Source organism: Ambystoma mexicanum, unplaced genomic scaffold (assembly GCF_040938575.1).
Source record: "Ambystoma mexicanum isolate Mex_15411 unplaced genomic scaffold, UKY_AmexF1_1 Mex_scaf11, whole genome shotgun sequence".
NCBI lineage: Eukaryota > Metazoa > Chordata > Amphibia > Caudata > Ambystomatidae > Ambystoma > Ambystoma mexicanum.
The window spans coordinates 3,053,112-3,076,772 of record NW_027182336.1 but is presented as its reverse complement, the minus strand read 5'-3'; the positions used below and the strand labels follow the sequence as shown (position 1 = coordinate 3,076,772).

The 23,661-nt window shown below is 43.3% G+C and overlaps 1 protein-coding gene across 2 annotated transcripts in view; it reads right to left on the bottom strand.

Moving 5' to 3' along the window:
• Positions 1-23,661, bottom strand: part of LOC138553514 (integrin alpha-X-like) — a 1,247,842-nt gene that overhangs the window by 49,437 nt on the left and 1,174,744 nt on the right. For both annotated transcript variants that reach the window (XM_069642543.1, XM_069642544.1), the window contains 2 exons: positions 9,412-9,516; positions 2,757-2,867 (listed from right to left, as the gene is read on the bottom strand). In XM_069642543.1, the coding sequence (XP_069498644.1) occupies positions 2,757-2,867; positions 9,412-9,516 (216 nt within the window). The remainder of the gene's footprint in view (positions 1-2,756; positions 2,868-9,411; positions 9,517-23,661) is intronic.

The following is a 23,661-nucleotide window of genomic DNA, read 5'->3' as shown; positions in this document are numbered from 1 at the left end:
TAGAGGGATCGAATCATGCACATAGACTAGTACACGTACATTCCACCCATAGCAAGTGATTCACATATCTTTATAAATGTGCACACATAAAAACAGAGTTACAAACACCCAAAGTTCCCAAAATCTAAGCTACGAGCCACATAGGCCTCATTTAAAAAAAGAATGTTATTTGATTGGCGGGTACTGGCCCTGCTTGTACTTTCATTCAATGCAGTTCCCTCTGTGCAATCTTCATCATTTTCAGGCTAAAACCTGACGTTTCCAGCTTAACACTTTTTTTTGCATTACGTTTAGGAAAAAGTGTAAATGCTTCCTGTAAATACCAATTGTGGGTTGCATTTACAGTGGATTCCAATTGAATCTGCCTGCTTTTACTAGGTGTTAGAAACTGGCGTATTCCATAAAAATCTATTGATTCAAAGCAAGCGGAAAAAATGACATGCTGCATTAAAACCAAGTGGTTTAACCCCTTAAGTGCCAAGGACAAGTATGCTCGTCCTTTTTGCATAGACTTGCATAATAGCCTGGCAGTTTGTTAAGGATGGCGGTGCAGAATGAAAGACGCAAAAGGGGCATCTATTGCATGTACCCAACCTGCCTGCAAAAACGACAAAAAAAACAAATCCTCTTAGTCATTGCAAATGGTGTTAAGTCATTCATAACACGTTTACGTGTGTCATTTGATCTTTACTAACACTTCGGGCACCACAAAAGCAGCCCACAAAGAACATGATACACAGAGATTCACTCTCATACAAATCCTACTGTATCGAAGTAAAACGCTGATTCTGAGTGATCTGCACAGCAAATGATCTTGCCCATCAGTTGACATGCTTCGACCTTGGACAATTCTCGCAATTCAGTTGCGTTGTTTTTAGAACAATTTAGTTTGTTTGTCGGTGAGAATTAGATTGTATTTGTTTGTTACTTGTGTCCTGTGTCTTAACACACATCAGTGTTTGGTATGTGGTTGTTATCATTTGTTATTTTTTGACAACACCCATTAGTATGTGATTGTGTTTTTTACAATGCAAATATGAATCAAACACTGCTGAATAAAACATTTGATTAAATCATAATGTTGGAAGTGTAACAAAATAATTTGTGCTATTTAACCTGAAAAATTAGATTTGACTTGAGCTTTAGAAACAGATCCAGACTAATAATTCACATAATTTAGGAGAAGTTGTTCTGTTAGGAACCCCCTTTGTGCTTCATCAAGTTTACCATGCCTATCTTTGCAACAACATAATACCACAAAAGGGCTTCATTAGCAGTACAGTGGTAACTACACAATCATGTGGTATTTATGAGTTGGGGTTGTATGGGTTACTTACGGCATGGCAGCCCGAGAAGGTACTGCGTGGGATGAGCAGCCAATACATAATCAGCAAATCCTGTCATCAACTGAGACTGGAACAAACAATGGGGCAATTTCTATAAATTGACAGGGTATTGCCCTTAGATAAGTAATATTCACACAAAAGGTTAGGCAGCACACAACTGTTTAAAAGCTACTAGCAACCATCTGAAAACCCAAGGCTAGGTCCAGATCGTAAAACCAAACCCAAAGAGAAGGTTTTTTTTTATTTTACTGTGGGGTGGACTCAAATCTATTCATGAGGAGAATATAACAAGGTTGTGGCTGAAGACAGAAGGATAGAGCGAAACAAGGGTGCTATCCCTGCCTAAAGTGCACTCTTAACTAGGTTGCGGTGTTACAACGCCTGTCTACTAGTGACAGAATAAGAGTGAAATTACCACTTCTATAGTATGTAATACGTTCAACCTTGAGAGTCCCAACCCACTCTCTTCCCGATTGGCTTAAATCGGAAGAGACTACCAGTAAAACCAGGGAAAGGAAAAGAGAGTCAACCCAGGAAAGCGAAGAGAGTCAATTTTTCTCTTCAAACCGAACCATGTGTCATCTAATGGGATAGACATTGTTTTAATAGCCCATTGATTGGCACACTGCTCCTGGGGTACTCAAATTTAAAAATGACACAACTTAGGGAAATAGGATAAAATCCCAAAAACACAACTTTCCTGGGTTGACTCTCTTTCCTTTCCCTGGTTTTACTGGTAGTCTCTTCCGATTTAAGCCAATCGGGAACAGAGTGGGTTGGGACTCTCAAGGTTGAACGTATTACATATCATAGAAGTGGTAATTTCACTCTTATTCTGTCACTAGTAGACAGGCGTTGTAACACCGCAACCTAGTTAAGAGTGCACTTTAGGCAGGGATAGCACCCTTGTTTCGCTCTATCCTTCTGTCTTCAGCCACAACCTTGTTATATTCTCCTCATGAATAGATTTGAGTCCACCCCACAGTAAAAAAAATAAAACCTTCTCTTTGGGTTTGGTTTTACGATCTAGACCTAGCCTTGGGTTTTCAGGTGGTTGCTAGTAGCTTTTACACAGTTGTGTGTTGCCTAACCTTTTGTGTGAATAGTGCATGAATGGACCACAGCCAGCATTAATGACAACATGTGTTTGGTATACGCAAGCTAAGGAACCCCATCTTGGTGAATGCATTCCTGGACATGCTCATTTAATACACTCGTCATCATTCCACCACTGTTTGCCTCTCTCTGAATTGACAAATGTTCTACCATACATACAGTATGCCCATCAGCTGACTTTACGCACCGACCAATCATCGGAACTTGCCCACAGCCCGATTTCATGATTTCACAGACTGTTATAGATGTTTGATCATAGATCACACAATACTGCATTTCGGGGACATGACTCACCTTATAAAGTCCAGCAGAGATCAGGGCCAGCAAGACCAGACCGCCCACGCTGCTCCCAATGATTACGGGCAGGTAATTGTACTCCTTGTACACCTCGACCCTTGTTGACACCTAAGCGATAAGGGAAGGATGTGGTGTCAGGCGCATTGGAAACATGGGTGTGTTGTTAATCATGCAAAGCAATGACTCGCATGTCTTCAGAGTGACCTTTCATTTTAGGAGATGCCGCAATCAAGTCAGGGAACCCTGACAACATTTCAGGTGTAAGGGATTTAGAAATCAGTAATGGGGTCAAATCAAAATACACACTTTGGTGGCCCACAGTCAGGGGGTGGGGCAAAATTCCCAATTCCACGTTATCAATGCAAAAGGACAACATATATATTGGTACCGGTCTAGTTCTATGTACTCTTCCATGTATTATGTTACATTGTACCCCCCTTCAGGTCCCCCCATGATGTTCCATTGTACCTCCCCGTCCCCCTGGGATGTTCTGTTGTACCCCCCTCCTCTGGTCCCCCTGTGAGGTTCCGTTGTGCCCCCCCTTCTCGCATACAGGTGTTGCCTGTTTTGCTTGATTCTTCTACCCTGCTTCCCCTCCAATAGTCTTCCCCCCTACCCCTACATCCTACCTCTGCAGGAGTCTGTCTTGATACATTCTGGTTTCACCATCAACACCTTTTGCCAATGCTTGGATTTGACTTTTATGGACTTCATTGACTCACAGTGCGTTTCTCTCAGCTCTCATGCTGGGCTTCCCCTGCATCTTGTACTCATGGTCGCCCTGAATCATGCTGTTCCCATTTTCATCTTGAATCCTGGCTTGTATTTGCTGTTCTCTCGCAACATTATGCGTTACTAATGACTTCTGCAATTGTATTCGGTCTCCCCTCTTGCTTCTCCACTTTTTTACTGTTCACTCTCAGTTCTTTCCTCCTCTCCCTTTCTCCCTTTTCCTATCTCCTCCCCTTACTTTCTTCTATGCACTTACTCTATTAGAATTGTCCTTGACCTAGTATGATAGCAACCTTGTTTGTCTCCCCCCAACTTCTTTTCTCCCCCCCAAGCACTATCTGAAATGTTGTGAGGCCTAGTATGATAGTCGCTTGTTTTGTTCCTCCCCTCGCTTTCTGCGCCCCTCTCCTTCACCTTTTGTTAATATCCGCCTCTACCAGAAATGTTGTCAGGCCTAGTACGGTAGTCGCCTGTCTGTTTCCATTTCCTTCCCACTCTCCCCCTCCCTTCCTTATCTGTGTGTTAGCTCTTGCACTATCTGAAATGTCGCCAGGCTGAGTATGATAGTTCATTTCACATTCTTATTGTTCATATCCTGTAAGAATGTAATTGCATTTTCCCTTGTTCCTTCCCTTGAAGCGCTTTGAAACACATTTTGTATAGGCGCTATATAAATTAACTGTCATATCATATACTGTTCTATAGGGTTCTATGTTGGTTTGCCCAAGTAAATTACTTCGTTGACATCATTTCTTAACTTTAAAAAAAACAATCATTTACTAAATAGAAAGGTGGCCATGTGGAGTCATTCCTATTTTCCACCCACACCACACTGACAATTTTTCATTTGAAGGGCTCATTTTTGTAAAACATGATGCAATTCGTTTTGTGTGGAATTTACATTAAAGTTAAAGGAGCATGGAGACATTGCAAGTAAAGGGGCATCCCCTCTACGCACCGCAGCATTGCACATCAGAAGTGTTGAAGGATGTTGAGGCAACACTGGTAGTGATGCTAGGAAGGTCAAGGAGGGGATCTCCCAAGGGAAGGATGCTTTTGTTTAGTGTGAGCTCTGGGAGAAACTGGTGGCCAATTGGCCTGTGAAGAATGCGGATGCTTCCACAGTGTCTGTTTACTGAGGTTGGGAGTTGTGGAGGATCACAGAACATGACAACCACTGTCAACCTGCTGATCCGACCCCAGACTAGACCCTGTGTATGTGTGTCTGTGTGAAGGCATACATCGTGTGTGTTAGTTTCTCAAAGCAAATACAACACCTGTTATTGGTACTATTAATGATACTTCACTCACTCACACTCCCACAAATGCATTCCTATAAACAAGGAATATACTCACTCAAACACATGCTCAACAATGCACGCTCAGACTAGCTTTCAGTGCTTTTCTACACTCACGCACTCACACAAATAACCCATATGAGGCGGACAAAATGGATCTACGTGATCCGACCGCGGCTGATTTGCCCACGGCCGTAAAGTTCGCATGAGAAAGGTGCAAACCACCAAAAGCTCGCACCTTTCTCATGCGAACACACGTACATAACAAACACCCACACCCACACCCATGACACCACCCACACCCTCAACACACCCCCACCCACACCCCCAACATAAACAAACTACACTTACCTTTTTCTTCATGCTGAGTCCCTCCGGCGCCAGTTCCCTTTCACTTCCGTGATTTGGAACCGGGGCCGAGGGTCCTTTTCTTTTTTTCTTTCCTTTTACGGGGCTGCAGGGGATTCCCCCACAACCCCCTCTCACTATACTGTGAAGTATAGTGAGTGGGGTGATACGGGGACACCCCTGCAGCCCCCGGTTTTTTTCTTTTTTCTTTTTTTTCGCGGGTGTGCTGTAGACGTGTCCCCAGCAATACCCTGCACACTAAACCCCTGAGTACAGTGAGGGGGTGTTGCGGGGGACACCCCCGCAGCCACTGATTTTTTTGTATTTTTTTTTCATTGGTGGGCTGTGGGGATGTCCCTCGCAACACCCCGCTCACTATACCACACAGCATAGTGAGCGGGGTGTTGAGGGGGGACACCCCGCAGTCTTTTTTTTAATTTTATTTTTATTTTTTAACTTAACTGCAATGCTACCATCAAAGGTTCCAACTTTTGGTGTTCGAACCTTTGGTGGTAGCATTTTTAGACCTTTTTGTACGTGCGACCGTTTAGATACAGTCAAAACGTACAATACCGACAAAACAGATTTCAATTACTCAATCTTTCAGAGGTGCTGTCCTTCCTTTATAGGTCTACGATACAATGCATGTATTGCACCAGGAAAATGCTGCCCAATATATCTTATTTCCGGTAAATTAGGTTGCAGGGACATGTAAATAACATATGTGAGAGTGGGACAATGTTGGGCACATCAGAATACAAATCAGTGTTTGTGCGATTATGTGCTCACATTCAATGTGAGGGTTTACAGCACCTATACTGGCACCATAATTCTGGAAGAAGCGAAATGTACATATTTCCACAGGACATGTTAAGAAAGGTGATCCGACATGTTTGGAGAATATTGTAAGACTTCACTTACTGATGTGCGTTTGCCTTCAGTGTACAAGGGGGTGGCCCTGATGCCTGCCAATGTTTGCCAGCCTTGGGCAATTTTCTATAGATTCTAGGCATTCATTTGCACCAACCCAACAGTTCCAACACAGTTTTTGTACCGCAAGACCATTGTAGAAAATAACATATGGGTCCAGATTACAGGAACTTTGCATTGGTGCAAGTGCAAAGTTGCATGGTATTAGCACTAGGGCAAGGTTTGACCCCTTTCTAAGAACACTGGGACATGGTGACATATTAGAAAACCATTGTGCCATGACATGCACACTTTGGCATGTTATAAGCACCACGGCAAAAATTGTCTTAGTGCAACAAAGATACATTTTCACGGAAGTTTTGCACCAGTAACGTTTGCACCAGGGCTGCTACAGAATGGTATTAGCACTACACCAAACTTTGCCCTGGTGCAAAAATGTATCGACAAAGACTCTTTTTTGCACTAGGGCAATTTTTGGCCTGGTGCTTATATCATACCAAACTGTACTATGGTGCAATGGTTTTCTGTCCCCGTGTTTTTAGAAATAGGGCAAACTTTGCAATAGTGCTAATACCCTGCAACTTTGCACTTGCAACGGTGCACATTTTCTGTAATCTAGCCCTAGATCAGTAGACGAAGAACGTTTTGAACTGGTTAATACGTTGGAATGTTGGTGCGACATTGTCTGACACTGATTTGGGATATGTCTTTTTTAAAGATGTCTGTAATGTACAAGAACTTCAGTCACTTCAATGTGGAAGTAATCTTAAGACCTCAAAATTAATTAGCCCCAAGTCAGGTTTTTGCACGAGTAGATGTGTGACTCGCAAGACCTTTTTAAATGTTAGCAAGTAGTTGCATCAACTTGCACAGTGTGACACAGTGGGCCTGATTTACGAAGCATTTTTCAAAGGGATTGCACCATTGTAAACTGCTTTTGCATATCAGGCCCATGCTCCGGTAGCCCCGTAAGGAGCTTCTATAGCTCTGTTTCTTGTGAGAAATGTGCTGAGCGAAGAACTCTTAGGGCCTAATTCACAGACGCGTTTTATAATTTCAAAACCCCATTGGGAAGCACAAAAGGGAGTTGGATGAGCCCCAGAAAGGGAATCAGTAATCTGTAACCAAGAGAGGAATCATCCATGCATATTTAATGTATGTTTAGAGAGTTTGGTAAACCCACAACTAATGGCAAAGGTCAAGTCCTGCCATGCTCTCCTTCTGTCTTTGGTCCTGTCCCTTATTATTCACAATTTCCTAGCAGTGGGTCTTCCCCTGTAAAATAATCCCTGGACACCCCAGCCTAGGCCGGATCTCCAGCAAAATACCCGTGATATCACAGTCTCCTGTCAAAGAAGTTAGAAACACCAACACTCTCCCATCTAGCCCAAAGCTCAAATGTGAGCACACAAACAAACAGGCTGATGGTGGCCCCAAGATAAAAATGGGGTTGGACCTGTATTTTGGTCAATGAATTGTGCATGCATGATCTTTTATTATTATTATTATTATTGTTATTATTATTAGGGTATTTATTGAGTGCAGACGTAGATTCGAGAAGCACCTGCATTTCCTTTAAATTTCCTTTTCCTTTAAATACACACTTTCTAAGGGATGGTAATTTAATTAAAACTAATTGTAAACTATCTCCTCACAACGTCGTTTGGTTTAGTGGATCAGGCACATGCAACCTAAATAAAATTGCAAACACTGAGCCTTAACTTTCAGTTAATATAATCTTGCCATGTGAAGAAATAACACTTTAGTCAAATTAATACATTCCTACTAAAACCGCTTGAGGTCTACAGCTAGAGAACTCAGTCACTTCCGCTGCAAAACCGGAACTCCTCTTTATATATGAAGCTCCACTCGCTCCTCAAACACTCCGCTTGCTTCATATGGCACTACTTAGTCTTATTTATTTGTGTTAACTTTTCCTGCCTTCACACGTCCCCTTACTAATTACTGTACCATTTCTTTTAACAGATCCTCAATCCCCTTTATCAGTTACTGCATACCTTATTTATTTAATGGTGGTTTTCTGCTCCGGCCCCCCCCCCCTCTGGAATTCCAGCTGCGCAGCCAGATCCTGCATTTCACACAGCAATCCTCTTTCTCTCCAATCCACGTTCCCTTTGCCTGCACCCCTACCCCCTGCAGTTCATGCACCTCATATTTACATAATACCTGAATTAATTCGACCGGTTGGCGCCTCAAGCATGCGCTCCTCTCCTGTAATCCTCCTGTCTGTCTTCCTCATCAACCTCTGCCACTCCATCTGTCCCACTATGCCACAGCCCTTTTTCAATGAATAACATAATATTTCACTTTTTTTTCTAATCCAAACCCACTCTGAGGATCAGGCCTCCCTTTATAACGCGCTTAATACCCAGAGGTTTCTAAGCGCAGACCCGGGGACCGAACCTGAGTTGCCCCACGTCGTCTTGCTTCCAAGACGAGCATGTTGCCTCTTTTCCTCCCTCATTGTTTCCTATATTATGTTAGTGGCATATATACTGCACCCTGCTGCCACTTGCATGGTCTCCTCAAGGCACGCTTTCTATAGCCAGACATGCTCGGTTTATGAAGATATTTTTACATATTTAACAGAGCCATTTCTAAGTTCTCCTCTTTAGCCCTGTCACACTCTCCCATATTAGCGGCTTACCAGACCCAAATTGCTGTCGTTTTCTCAGACGTTGGGTGCTTCTCTATCGATAACATACTCCCATGTTTCTCCACCATACCCACAGAAAGCAGATTGGCACCAAGGAAGTAAGTACTTCCAACCAGCACCCATCAGCACCACAGGTTTCACCTCTGCCTCTCCCACTGTCCACAAATGATACCACTTTTTACTTACAGAGCCACGTGCAGTGAGGCCACCAATAACGGCACAATGGTGCTATACAAGACCACCTACATTACATTTGTTACATATATTAAGATTTTCTACAAATGACCCGAATACACTAACATCGGTTTTTCCCTTTTCACTACAAAAAATATCAACATGTTATTGCTAGTTTTTACATTTGCTATTCAAAAGAAAACAAAAAAGGAGACAAGCTAAGTACTTAAATTCAGAGCTGTGTGCTGGGATGTTGTACTGCTTACAAATCAAGAGCTCAAGGCATATGTGTTTATTGTACCAGTAGCTTCTTGGGCTTGATTGCTACAATTAACCCATTACTTTTCAAACAACTGATTTTACAAGCAGGAAAGCTAGATTTAAATCACCTACACGTGGCAGCAATCTTGACAACAGAGAGAATGTGGCACCAAACTCAGATGTACTTTCTAGAAGTAAAAAATATCCAGTAGTAATCAAATGATGACTGTACCTGACTGGTCACAAAACTGTCTTTCAGCTGGATGAGATGAGTATACTTCTTCTCATCAAAACTGACCTCTGCAGAGCTGACCAAGGCCACCTTCTCCAGATTAGTCTACAGTAAAAAAAAAAATTAAGAAGCTACCATTAAAGTTGAATCACCTGCATCAGATGTTGGTCACAAATCCCAGTGTGCATGACATCACATTAATGCAAATGGAAGGATCTATCCAACTTGTCTGGGTGACCTGCATCATGCTGTATGTGAGCGCGTAAAAGTGGTAGAGAGAGAGTCATTGTATTCTCTTATTTCCTGGTGGAAGGCGTGTGGACGCGGCATCAGTGCTAGATAACAGCAAATAAACAAACAGAAATATTAGATTTGTATATTTCATTAATTTTAATGTTTAAAGTGGTATGTTCTGATGAGGCCATAATAGCGTTTTTGAAGAGGTTAAAGACCAATATGCCGGCATTGGAAGATTGCTCGAGGTGGTGACCGATGGGGCTGCATGTGGGTATCTGAAATGTTATGCATCGCACTGGTTATGACACGTCTACAAAGCATGATCTGTCCAGCAACATTGAAGAGCAAAGGTGGGCCAACAGTGAAAATGCATCGGAGGGTGGTTACAAGAATGCACATGTGAATATGTTTCGTTTGTATGGAACATGTCTTTACCACTAATGTCAACTATTAGCACCCTGCGAGGGGGAGGGTGGTGGACTCCCAGCCAAATGAGGAGGCTCAGAGCGGAGTCCTTACCACAGGGAAAGACCCCGCTCCGAACCTCCTGAGAGCAGAAGGCCGCAATCTTCCCTGGCTGGGAATCAGGTAAGTGTGCTCTGCGGGCCCCCTGTGCTCCCTTATCCCACCACCTCCCCACTTGTCCTCATATTTAAGGTCCCGAGCCTCCTCTCCACTTACCTTGTGCTGCGTTGCCCTTCACTGGCGCTGGGAACAGTAGTGTTCCCGGCCCATCTCTGCCTCACGAATGGCCGACCATAGAAAGGGAGAAGGGACTATCTGTAGTCCCTTCTCCCTGTTTCCTGGTGCCCATTTCCTTTTTTTACTTCTTTTTAAACACGTTTTAATGGCTGCCATAGAAATGGAGACTGTGTAGTCTCTTCTCCCTGATCCATGGCGGACATTTATTTTGGCTTTTTTTTTTCTCGAGTTGAGGAACGGTTTACACACCGTTTCTCAACTTGAGAAAAAACTATTAGTACCCTGGTACAATGTGTCAGGGTACTAATAGCAATACAACCCTTGGAGGGGGGGGGCTTTACTGGTTGGTAATGCCCCCCTCCTTGGGTTCTATTGCTTAAGTGGTGCCACTAAGTTGTCCAGTATTAAAGTGTAGCAATACAGAAATAGAATTTCCACAAAGCACATGCAATCAATTTTATGCACCTTTAATTTTGTGAATGAGGTCGTGGAAGATGGTTATTCAGAACAGAGAAAGAGGAAAGCAATCTTAAACGGTCTGTCCGTCCAAACTCTGCTCAAGTGAGTGGCACAGAGCTGGGCTGTTCCTTGGCAATAAGAGAATGGTAGAACCCATCTATACCCTTTATGCCCCCACCTGGGAGGGAGCCGTAGATGCCATGCTACCCTCTCTCCATACTCTGAAGAACCAAGAATACCAGGGTTCCAGAGGCATATTAAACCTAACTGTGGGAGTGGCCACAGCCTTCAATGATTTCCAATGGGAATTCAGGATGAACTTGCTCGCCCTTAAGGGGTTACTCAACAGACAGACAGTGAAATGAGACTGACTTTTACAAAGCTTGTCCACCAATTGAGATGAAGTGATGTTGGCCACCCGCGAGCTCCTGATTTCCAATAGAAACTTGAAAGGGATTTCAGTTTAGCTATACAGAGCAAGCCCTTCTTTTGTTGGTGCTGTCCCCATTTGGATATTTTCTGCATTGCCTGGCACTGTGCTTCTCTGTTGCTGTTAATATGAATTCTAAAATGCATCAACAGACTGAATGGTGTTAAAAACAGTTTACTACAGTGTCTTGAGAAACCTGATCCATTACACACCTCTGCCGGGCTATGCCGATCAAGGAAGCGACGGTGGAGAAGTCCTCAATATAAAGTATGGCAAATGCTTATTGCCTGGGCTTAGTAAGAACTGCACTAGGTGAGTCTGTGAATTTGTGACTCAGTGTATAAGTGGAATGAATGCATTAGTCAGGTATTTCGTACAATATACTCTGAAAATGTTATTCTGTGTTGGCCAATGAAACAAGTAAAAATCGAGTTTCGGCACTTGTCAAAAGTAACTTCTTGAGCGAGTTGGTGTCTTAAATTATCCACAGTAGCTGAACATCTAAGCGCTAGGCAGTCAAATCCTGCAGGCCAATTTGCCATGTGGAGGGAGGCAGGGCGAACCACGTAGGAGATTAAGGCTGCCCCATACAAAATATGTTTCCCGGTTCCCTGTTGGAACCCATGGTTCTGTAATGGTGAAAAACCTCCAACAAAGACAGAGTACGGCACATGGGGTACATGATTCAATGATTTTTAAATCCATCATCTATTTGGAGCGTGGATTGGAGTCAGCGAACACTGAATCTATAAGATTGACCTACTGGCTGAGCTCATCATAGCATTTGAGCGTGAGATTAACCATTAGCTACCACTGCGCAGAGCTATGTTTACTTGTAGCGGAAGTACAACCTATCTCTTGATATGTATCACTCATGAGAGGACCTAGTGATGATCAGACCGATCTAACCCCAGAAAGCGGCAGCTATGGATCTATGAGACCCTACCACAGGGAACAGCTCAACCTGATATGAATGAGTGCAGATGAGGCTGCAATATATTTCATAGTGGTAGGGAAGCTGCTCATATGTATAGGAAACAAACTACTCTGTCTTCAGAGGATAATCGTTAAAAGACTTGCATGGATGTAATGGTCCTTCCGATTAAACACACATCATCCTCATACTTTTTTAGAGGAATGGTTAACTCAAACCTAACGCATAGGGAATGATGACAGTCTGGATTACCACTTTAGACATTTTTAGATGTCTCTTTTCCACAGTATAAGAGAGCTGCACACATGACCCTGTGGTACATTTATATGTACCAGTGGTAATAAATCCCCATTATGGAGATATGATTAATTACCAAAAGTTTACAGCTCCGATTCTGCACATGGGCAGTAGCTGAACCCTATTAGGTATCAGGAAAATAACCTGCCTCTCATTAATCTTTTGTCAGGTCTGGATTTAGGCTTACTCTACAAAGCTCATACAGTGCCTGGCAGAGTAGAGATGGTGGTACTAAGTCTTTTGGGGGGAAATGAGGCATAGATTCTACTGCCTCAAAGGTCTAGAGACAGTGGGGCCCATTTCCCCAGAGCAAATCTCACTCTTTCCCTCCCATATGTAACTGCACCAGGTACAGAGTGAAAATTGGATCGATGTGAAATCTGAACTCACCTCTCGTTAGTGTTGAGGCAAAAGTGTAAATATACAGAGAAAAAAACATTCCTGCTATACAAGCATTCCTGCAAAAGTCACTATGAAATGAAGGAATTCACATTCATTTTAAACACATTTTCTGAATATAGAAAATCAAACATTCTTGAATCCAGATCGGAAAATATGCAATAATTTCACAAAAACATAGTATTTCTGTTACTGTTACCTGCTGTTCCATTTGTTTGTTTTTGTAGTTGTAAGTTTTTCCAATGACCTACGTTTGGTCATTGTACATTTAGTAGACTCATTTTGAGTGACCTTAGTTACCATCCCCTTTTTCTATGAGGGTTTGACGAAATGACTTCTGTCCCACATGAGTACAAGGATGAGTACTGGCTAAACTGACTACTTAGCCCTCACACTTCTACAAAACAAGAGTGATGCCAATCGTACCGAATAAACATGTAGAATAAGATATGTAGCTCCATTGCCTTTTGTGGTAACGTGGGCTAAGGGAATACTATACACTCAAAAGGGGTGTGAATGCAATCTAGTGCCAACCCAAAAGGCTAAGTTTAAACATCCAAAATAAAGGCATGCCCAATCAAGATGCTATATAAAATAGGTGACCTAACCAGTCAAGGGCCCAAAGATGAACCGGGGAAAGGAGTGCGCAGTGAGCAGCCAATAATAACTTTTGATGTTCATGGTGGTTCGACAGTATCAGTATCAAACTGGGCTTCTCTGTGCTGTTTATGCTGCTTTAAACAGGCTCAAATGCGGAAACCGCGTTGTTCCAGAAGGGGAGCAGATGCAAGCTGGGGTTGAGGTGAAATTTGCAGTTCGAAGCAGTGTTCGAAGAAGTGCAGATCAGGAGGGCAATCAGAGTTGGTTTGACAGTCAATTCAACAGCCAAGATGCTGATGACTCGATATGCAGTTCGAGTCAGGAGGTACGATGTGGCATTCGAAGGTCGTGGTTCGATGAGGCCCAAAGGGCCGGCTTGACTGTTGATGTGGATCGGCAACAAAGTTGTTGGTGCTTCAAAAAGCATTTGGAAGTGTGTATGAAAAAGTGTGGATTGTGAGAGCCACCAGGGTCGGTTTGACAGGTTTTGATGGCACAGACGCTGGTTACTGAATGCATAATTCGCGTTGAAGGACCGATGCAGAATTCAAAGGTTGTGGTTTTATGAGGCCACCAGGATCAATTTTGACTATCGAAGTGAATCCGCAAAAAAGATTCTGGTGATTCGACAAACTGGTTAAAGAGTGCAGTGCAATGGCTGGAAGATTGGTCGAGTGCCTTTTGGTTTGTTGGATGGATTCAAAGGGCTTGAGTTACAACTCACATTGTTTCATCGACAGAAACACAGGGATTCCGGCTGTCTTGGCTCTCAGTTTGCTTTGAGTCTCGTTCAAGGGACTTAAGGATAAGATCGGTCCTTGTTCTTGTGCTTTCAGACATGGGAGAGGATGGCACACACCTCGAGGGGTCCTTTATCACAGTGAGGTCTTGGGTACCGGTGTGGCTGGCAGAAAGGCAGGCTTGCTCCAGCAGCAGGTCATCTCCATTGCTCCATTGTGCCCTAGGGATGGTTAGGCAGCAGAATCTGCCTCTGCCTTGGGAACTTAGTCTTCACCTTATTGGTGGAGGGCTTTGGAAAGTCAACTCTCCCAACAGAGGTTGAATTAATTCATCCTTTAGTATTTAGCCAAAAGGGAATCAAAGAAGGAGTTGGAGACTCCTTCTTTTATAGGCAAAATTCCCAAAGGTGATTGGACAAAAGTAAGCCAGCTTTAAGGAGTGCACTCCCCGTCCTTGAGACAAGTGGTTATTGCCTTCGGACATCATTGCCAAAGTGATTATGCTAAAGCAAGTAGAGAGGAAGGAAAGAGAAATATATAGAGAAAAAGATGGTGAAATCTTCCTACAACTATTCTGTGCTCCCTCTACCTACACTAACTCTGCCTCCTTCCCTTGTCCATAGCATCAAGGGATTTTAGTATGCAGCACCCTGGTTTGGGACTAGTCATTTTGGGTTGGGTGTGCCATTTGTTTGCGTTTTTCCAGCACAGCTCCTTCTAGGAGCCTGCCCTGCTGTGGAAAGTGTTACCAGTCTTCACTAAGGTTCAAATGAGAGCCACAGACATTCAGTCTCCTCTCCTTTAGGCTCACAGGGCCAAGCTGTCTGACCAAAATGCACAGTCCTTCCACAGCTGGACTGTGCTCACAGTGCTGACACATGTAATGCCACCCTGATGTGGCTTTATTTGAGTTATGTAAATTACTCTCCACTGTACCCTAAACTCAGGTATGCCTTTATGTTTAAAGATTAAACTGCCACCAGAATAGTCATTCCTCATGATTATGTGGTTTTGGAACAGAGCTGAAGACTTTAAATGCAGCCTCTGTGCTAAAGCGACTTGGCTGTCACAGAAGCTCTCAAATGGGCACCTATGAGCCCTGGACCTACAGCAGCCTTAGATCAGGGTACTGATCCAACAGGCCATGCTTTTGGCATGGAGCTTATGAAAGGGGGATCTGGTTAGCGGAGCACCCTTTCTGAGATGGAATTACATGCATTATGTTATTAATTAATACAAATAAAAAAAGAAAGGGCTTCTACACCCTTGCCAGATGGCAATTCCTCACAGAGTGGGTTGTCTGGCCGTGGCCACTGTACATGTTGCATCAATATGTTTCTTTTGGGCCCACTAGCCATGGTCTTTGGTCATGGCCAGTAGCACAAAGACCCATTACCCCCTGCCTAGAAGATGTGAGCACTGTAGGTGTAAAATGTCTTATCTTCCCCTCTCTGCCGATTCCTGCACGTTTCCCCTGATAATGGCAATGAACTACATATAAAGTGGCAATGAACTACCCATGCCCGCAATATTCCCCCGTTATCCCCCCGACAATCCGAATATACCCTTGAAAATCAAAAACTCTTCTCAGTTGTTGCTGGCACTCATCAAGTGCCCCCTCCTCTTTCCATGTTCCACCCACTCCCCTCAGCTTCTTTTTCCCCTCCCTGTCCCTCTCCCATTACCCCTTTCACTCGTTTGTTCATGTGACACATTTTCTTTTCCAAGTTCATCTTCCATTGCAGCCGCAGGAATCTCACGAGATTCTCCCAAGAATCTGAAAATGTTTGAACTTTCACTGGCTCCCCGCAAAACCCCCAACTCTCCTATTTCACACGGTATCCCCTTTCTCCCTCCGTAGCCTGATGCAATTTTATCCTTTTTTCTCCTCCAAATAGCTTTTTGAGCACTTTTAGTTTTCGCACACCTCGTTATCACCACGGTAATCGCTTGCATCAAGAAAAATAAAATGTTGGATTTTAATTCATGAAAAGCTTCTCTGTTGCAAAGCACCATGGGGGATATAGCTATACTTTTGGAAGCCGGGGACACCCCTTTCCCCGTCGAATATTATAAAAACTCCTGGATGGAATAAACCCAAACCTGTCCTGGAAATTAAGTCAATGCTTCATGCCCAACTTGTTTCTTATTTGGTCCAACTCCGCCCATCAGAGTTTGCGCTTCGGCTTTAACAAATTGGACTTTTTCTCTATTGGAGAATGAGTCGGGTGAAAACTGCATTTTTTCTTTATTAATATCTTTTAAATATTTTAATGAATCTTAGATTCGTTAGAAAATGAAAAAGTTATTACGAAAGTAAAGAAACACAGTTTTTGGCCTACTCCTATTCATTTCCCCATAGAGAAAAAATTAACATTTCTGCGCACAGCAAAAACTGCTAGACAGAATTGGACCAGGTACGAAATAACTTGGGCATGACCCCGGGAGGGATCTGAGGTTATTCTATCTGGAAGTTCTTAAAATATTTGATGGAGAAGGGGGTGCTACCTTCTCCCAAATGTATAGGTATATTGCCCATGGTGCTTTGTAGCAGAAATGATTTTCAGAAATGAAAAAGCAGCCATTTATTTGTTAGATGCAAGAGATGACCTTGGTTATAACAGGCATAAGCGGGGTTAGCCAAAAACGAAAAGTGGAAAAAATGCCATTTAGTGGAGGGAAACCGATGAAATGGTATCATGCCGGGGAGGGGGAAGAGAACACCAGGAGAAATTTGGGAGTTGGGTGGTGGTTGGTGTTAGGCAGAATCCTGTGCAGTGCCCTTAGGGACCACTACACATAATTAAGACTACAGGTGGCAATATAAGTTTTACCTTTGGTACAAGCCTGTACTACTATGTTAAAGTGGTAGCAGAGAAGCCAGGCTTATCTCAAGAGTATATGAGCAGTAGCAGAGATTACACAAAGGGACCACAATTACTGTGACTCAAGCAAACACTGACTCAAGGTTTCATGTAAAAAATATAAGTACATTTATTTTTAAACCATTTGTTATTAACACAACACTTCTATTAATTAAAAAACCACACGTAAAATATACTACAACTAACCAATTCACTTTGTACAGTATTACTCAAGGTAAGTACCCTGTGTTTGGATGGACCAGTGTTTTACGAAACAGAACACGTTACCATGAATACAACTGCGATCACTTTTTGACAGTTCGGTCTACTAGATAAACGCGTATCCGCGGCAAGAAATGCTACCGGGGCAAAAACACACTTAGCACCCGAGATACCCAGAGCGAGTTGGGGGCAAAAATCACAGGTAATATGTTGGTTAGGCTGACAGAATCGAAGAACACACATAGAGAGGAATTCAAGAGTCAAAGGGCAGAGCCAAAGTCAAGTGACACCGGGTGCCTGTTGTCGAGGATCACACAGTCAGACAGTTCAAGATTCAACGTTACCAAGAGTACTTTGATATTGTCAATGTTCGGAAGCAAAAGTTATAAGAAGGAGGGAAAAGTAAGGACCAGCCTTAAAGTAAAGAAATAGGGATTTCACCCAAAAGTCCTTAAACCGGACACAGTACCTTTCTCAAAGAACAAAGCTGGTGCCACGGCAGTTGTTCCTGTTGGTTTCCCAAAGACCCACGCTTTCCTGCAGCGTCAGCACGAAGGAGGACAATGAGGGGGTCCGCACCACACAGGGATGAGGCCGGCAGCAGCGACAATGAATAAAAGGTGCGCTCCTTAAAAACAGGAGAGGTTCTTCAAGTGGCTAACCAGACCACTACAGCAGTGTGCAGCAATTTCAACCACGATGGCGACCTCTGACTGAAGAAGATGAGCTGGTTATCCCCACCAGGCTCAAGGGAAGAAGACTCCGGACTGGATCTCCTCTTAGTCGTTGAAGGGTAGATAGCTCAGGACTGCAGCAGGGCTTCACCGGTACGGGGTAGTTGCAGGAGTCGACCTCTCCTCTGCTTCTCGTCGGTTCCTTATAGTTCCAGTGGCGACTCTCTGACTTCCAGCCCAAGAGACCTGCCTTTTATGCGAAAAAACCCCATTCACACAGCCTGGCTGTCAATCACCCAGCAGGGGGGTTGTCCAGCCCGGACAACCACCTCAGCCAATCATGACAAAGTGCGACTTGGGTTTCCTAGGATACCCTGTGCAGGGGGTGACTACACCCCTCCCCCACATTCAGCGCACCTAGACACCTAGGCGCCTTGAGGAGGGCTTCTAGGTAGAAGCCCGCCAAAAGACAGTGAACAAAGAAGGCAAACCTGGTTTGCCGCGCAAAGTAAAACACAAGAAGGAGTTTAACAAAAAGAAATGGCGAATGAACCACACCGGAGCCAAACGAAAAAGGATTTGGTCAAGCGGGTTTAAGTTTGAGGCTAACACAATAGCCTTCAATATTACCACGGTTATATAAGATAACCGCGGTAGAAATGTAGGGTAGATACCATTGCCACCAGCCATGTCTAAATGTTAAAAGAGCGAAACAATGCTCTGGGAGGTTAGGAGGTACAGATAAAAAGAGTTAAGAGTTAACCCTTCCAGCACTCCATGTAAAATGGTGTGTACTGGATCTGTGGTTAAATTTGACTAAGTAAAGTTAATGGTAACTTTACTCTTTTCTGGGGGACAGTAGTCACCTCAGAAAATGGAGTCAGTGGGAAGTCTGAACGACAACCCTGTGTCACTGCACTGAAAGTGCTGTGTGACACACACAAAGAAGGGGGCTACTGAAGTGGTGTACTCCAGAGCTCACAATCTAAAAAAAACAGGTAAAAACACGTAGCAAAATACAAGCAAGAGTAGGGGGAAAGCTCACACTCTTACCAAGTGGAAAGAAACAACTCCAGAGATCCAGCAAAGCTGCTGAGGGACTCACTAGGTAAGGGAAATTAGCCATAGAATGAGAATTCTCCCTAACAGTTGGGGACCAAGTTCAGAGCTTGAAAGTTTTCACATAACACGGGTTTATGGGGATAATCATGGTTATAGTAAAAAATGGGCACGGGAATGAAAGTGTGCCACACGACAATAACCACGATTATTTGCGGGGGCTTATGGATAACCAGGGTTATTTGTAGTACATTGCTAACATAACCGCGGTTATGGGAACAACTTTTTTTTTTATAAAAGGAGAGTTAAAAAAATGAGATTAATACAAAAAAAATAGGAATTTTACAGCTACAGTGAGGTGGGGGGTAATGGTTGTGGCCGAAGGATATGGGTACTAGGTTACTTTAAGGAACCACATCGTGCAATATGGAAAGTGGACACAGCCAACGTCCGTGACCACTGGTGTTGGCCATAGGTCATAGCTAGTGTGACCAAAAGAAACCTAGTGGTGTGGCCACAGCTGAAGGCCATGATTAGTGGACCTGTTCAGGAAGCCTATTGGAGCAATATGTAGAGTGGCCACGGCCAAAGGCCATGCCTAGTGGGACCGGACGAAAGCTATTGGGGTAAGATGTAAAGGGGCAACGACCAAAGGCCGGGGCCCACGGTCATGGGCAAAGACCAGAGCTAGTGAGTAACAAAGAAAGATAATGTTTTCAAATGTATAGTGGGCATGGCCAAAAGAAACATACTGGGGGAACATGTACAGTGAACATGGTCAAAGGCCGTGGCTATGGCCAAAGGCCATGACCAGTGGCCCGGTAGTGTTTTAAAATATACTATGGGCACGGGCCAAAGGCCCTGGCTAGTGGGCTCAAAAGACATGTATAGTGGCCACGGACAAAGGAGTGGCCGTCTAGTAGTTCCAAAAGAAACATATTGGTGGAAAATGTACAGTGGAAACAGCTAAAGGCTCTGACCTCTGGCCATGGCTAGTGGCCTGATAGTGTTTTAAAATATACAGTGGGCATGGCTGAAGGGCATGCTCACTGGCCAAGGCCGAAGGCCTTGACTAGTGGGCCTGAAAGTCATGTATAGTGGGTACAAAAGAAGCATATTGGGGGAACATGTAGAGTGGACACTGCGAAAGGCCGTGGTTGCTGGCCATGGCCGAATGCCATGGCTAGTGGTCCATAAAAAAACGATGGTATAACAAAACCCTTGAAATTCACTGAAACAACCTTAGTTAAGTTGTACATATTTACGATGGATGTGGGAAGTCATGACCAGCTTCACTCGGCACATTCCTGTTGCAAAGCCCATGAGCACATACATGTTATAAGAGCAGGCATTCACAATGACATACAAAATTATATTATGGAAGACATCAACGGGAGCGTGCCGAATTAAGATGGTCATGACTTGGCACATCTTCTGAATTTCAAGGGTTTTGTTACGCTCATCTGTGCAATTTAATTGCACCTTAACTAAGCTTTTTTCAGTGAATATATATATATATATATATATATATATATAATACACGGCCTGCGGTAGAGGCCGTGTAAGTTGCTCAACCCATTGGAATAGAATAGCACTTTTTGGGCAGCTTATAACTTTGGCCTCCTGGATGAATCTTCACCAAACCTTGCAAAAAAAAATTATGGCCCCCTTGGATTGATTTTGCAAAGTTTGGTGAGGTTTCGTTCAGGAGGGGGCAAAGTTATAGAGGGGTCCCAACATGTGTGGTTTTTCTCATAGACGCAATGGAAAAATGTTTTGCTCACTCCTACAGCCCAAACTGCTGGATGGATTTTCACCAAATTTGCGACAGGAGTGGCAGCTTGGTCCAGTAAGCGAGCTTTTGTAAATTTGGTGTAAATCCGTCCAGTCGTTTTTTTTATAAGGCCAAAAAGTAAGTTTAAAAAATGTGTGATATTTGGGTTCGGTCTGCAGACTCACTTCCCTATTCAGTCCAGTGACACCCTCCAAGGCCAATGAGAGAGCGGCATGATGTCTGCGGACATCGGACAAGCCCACTGATTGGATGGTGAAAAATATGAACTGTGTCAGATATTTGGATCCGCGGACAGCCTCTGTTGTCTGCGGACATCACAGTAAAAACATTAAAAAACACAACATTGCACTTGCCAAACTAAAGAAACTATCTTTGGGGAGGTGAGGGATGATGAGGATGGTATATGGCCATAAAAAGCCAAAAAATGTGTGGTTTTCCACCTTCGAATCCTGCAAACATTTCGGGACAGCCCTGAGGTGTTCACGAACATCCCAGATGTTCGGTGGCATCCATACGTCTTTTTGAGTTACAGGGTGGGTGAAAAACAGTTAGTGGATGGCTAATAACTTTGGTGTCACTGAATGAAAGTGCATGTAATGTTGTGATATCATTCTAGATCTGACCTTGAATGGTTCTATCGAGTTTAGTGCTGTTTTGACAAGAGGGAACAAAATTACAGGGGGTCGCAAAATATTTGAAAGGCTTATTAATTTGGCGCTGTTTCACGAATCTGCACAAAAGTTTGTAAAGGTCTTCAAGACCCAGATTTGAATGTCTTTGCAAAGTCTAGTGGGATTTTGTGAAGAGGGGGAACAATTGGAGGGGGGGTGAACATTTTTAGATTGCTTATAACTTTGTTGCTGTTTGACAAATGTGCACAAAAGATTGTAGAAAGATTACAGACCCAACCTTGAATTTTTCTGCAAAGTCTGAATGGATTTTGTCAACTGGGAGCTAAGTTATATGACTATTTCATGTACGTACATTTTGACACCTTTCAAAAAATAAAACATGTATAGATTTGCAGGAAAGTTATGCAAGGAGCATTGGCAAAGACCTGAAAGCATGGTTTTGCAAATGTGTCTGTGTTTTAATTTTTAAAAAGTGTCATAAGTAGTCAAACAAAATAGTGATACACCTTTGGTGACTGAGGTATGGCCTGTGGCCATGGGCAGTGGCCAGATTGTCCGAGCTATGGCCTGTGGTCATGGGCAGTGGCCTGATTGTCCGAGTCACCATGACTCAGATAATCTGGCTCCTGGCCATGACCACAAAGGACTGGCAATGGGGTTAAAGTGGACATGGCCACCAGGGACTGCCTTTGTGGTGATGTTTTTAAAAATCGGGATAGGTTTGAATGGGAAAGAAAATCCTGCCTGTGGCTACAATTCGGTAAGTGCTGCACAGGATTGCACCAACAGAACGCTGTGACTATCGCTGCATATGCTCCAAATACAATGGTAATCAGCAGATATTTACCACGCACGCCGAACCAGGTGTCCATGTGGTCAACAGGCCACCCCTTGAAATCATTAACCACCCTTATATGCGACCATAGTGGAACAAGATATTAGGATTGGATGCTGGACTAATTTCCACAACCTTGCAGCAATGACTGTCGCACAATCCACATGCCTTGGTAAAGACCATAGAGAGTCAAACCATGTGTCGGCTAACTTCTAATAATAAATATAGCATCAAGAATGGTTTTGAAGACTGCTTCATTATGACAACAGTTAGTTATTGAATAACCCTATGCTGAGGCGAACAGGGCTCACTCTCCTATTTGAAACCTAACACTTGAAGAAGGAAGGGCACCTTCAGAAAAGAATCCTATCACCAGCTGCAGGGTAATCTGTTTAAAGTACTAGATGAACCACAGTGATCTACCCATTCTACCGCCGTGCAATTACTTGATATTCGTGTACTCTAATTTGATTATTGGGATATGCAGCATGGCCGAACCCTAGGTTTGAATGGGAAGAAATATTCTGCTTGTGGCTACCGCCTGAAGTGCTATACTGAATTACAACAAACGTGTGCGAGGAGCATCAGCACAGACCTGAAAGCATGGTTTTGCAAATCTGTTTTGTGTTTTATTTTTCAAAAGTGTCCAAATTGAAGCACATAAAATAGTGATATGATTTTGGTGCATGGAGAATGGGCGTGGCCCTCGGCAAGGACGAATTCCTACTCTGAGTTACTTATTGGGGCATGCGGCATGGCCGAAGCTCTACATTGAAATGGGGAAATAAATTTTGCTTGCAGCTGCAGCCCGGAGTGCTGGACGGGTTTGCAACAAACTTGCACGAGGAGCAGGAGCATTGACCTGAAAGGATACTTTTGCAAATCTGTCCTGTGTTTTATTTTTTTGAAAATGTCAAAACTTAAGTACAAAAAAATAGTGTCATAACTTCTCTGCCGTGCAAAAAATATGTTTGTTAAAGGAGGTTTATAGTTCTTTCCTATATGTTTAAAGAGGAATTATACAGTGATGTAACATTATGAAAAATGTTCACTTATGTATTCAATTGACAGAAATACTGGCCCTTTTATATATGTACTTCTGTCATTGCCCAATGCATATGTGCCTTTATAGGAGCACTATGTACAATTGTATGGTATAAGTATCGGCAATGTAGATGCAAAAGATGTGTAGAACATTGTTAAGTGGCAGTTGTTGGGTGCAAGTTTAATATGTTGATAGGCTATATGTAGAGTTTTTTTAAGTGATTGGTGGATATATGTGTGAATGGTTAGAAACAGGCAATGAGGGAGTGTTACAAACATAACAGTAAAAAGAGTAGAGGGGCTTTTTTTCGTGTGATGATGTGCATG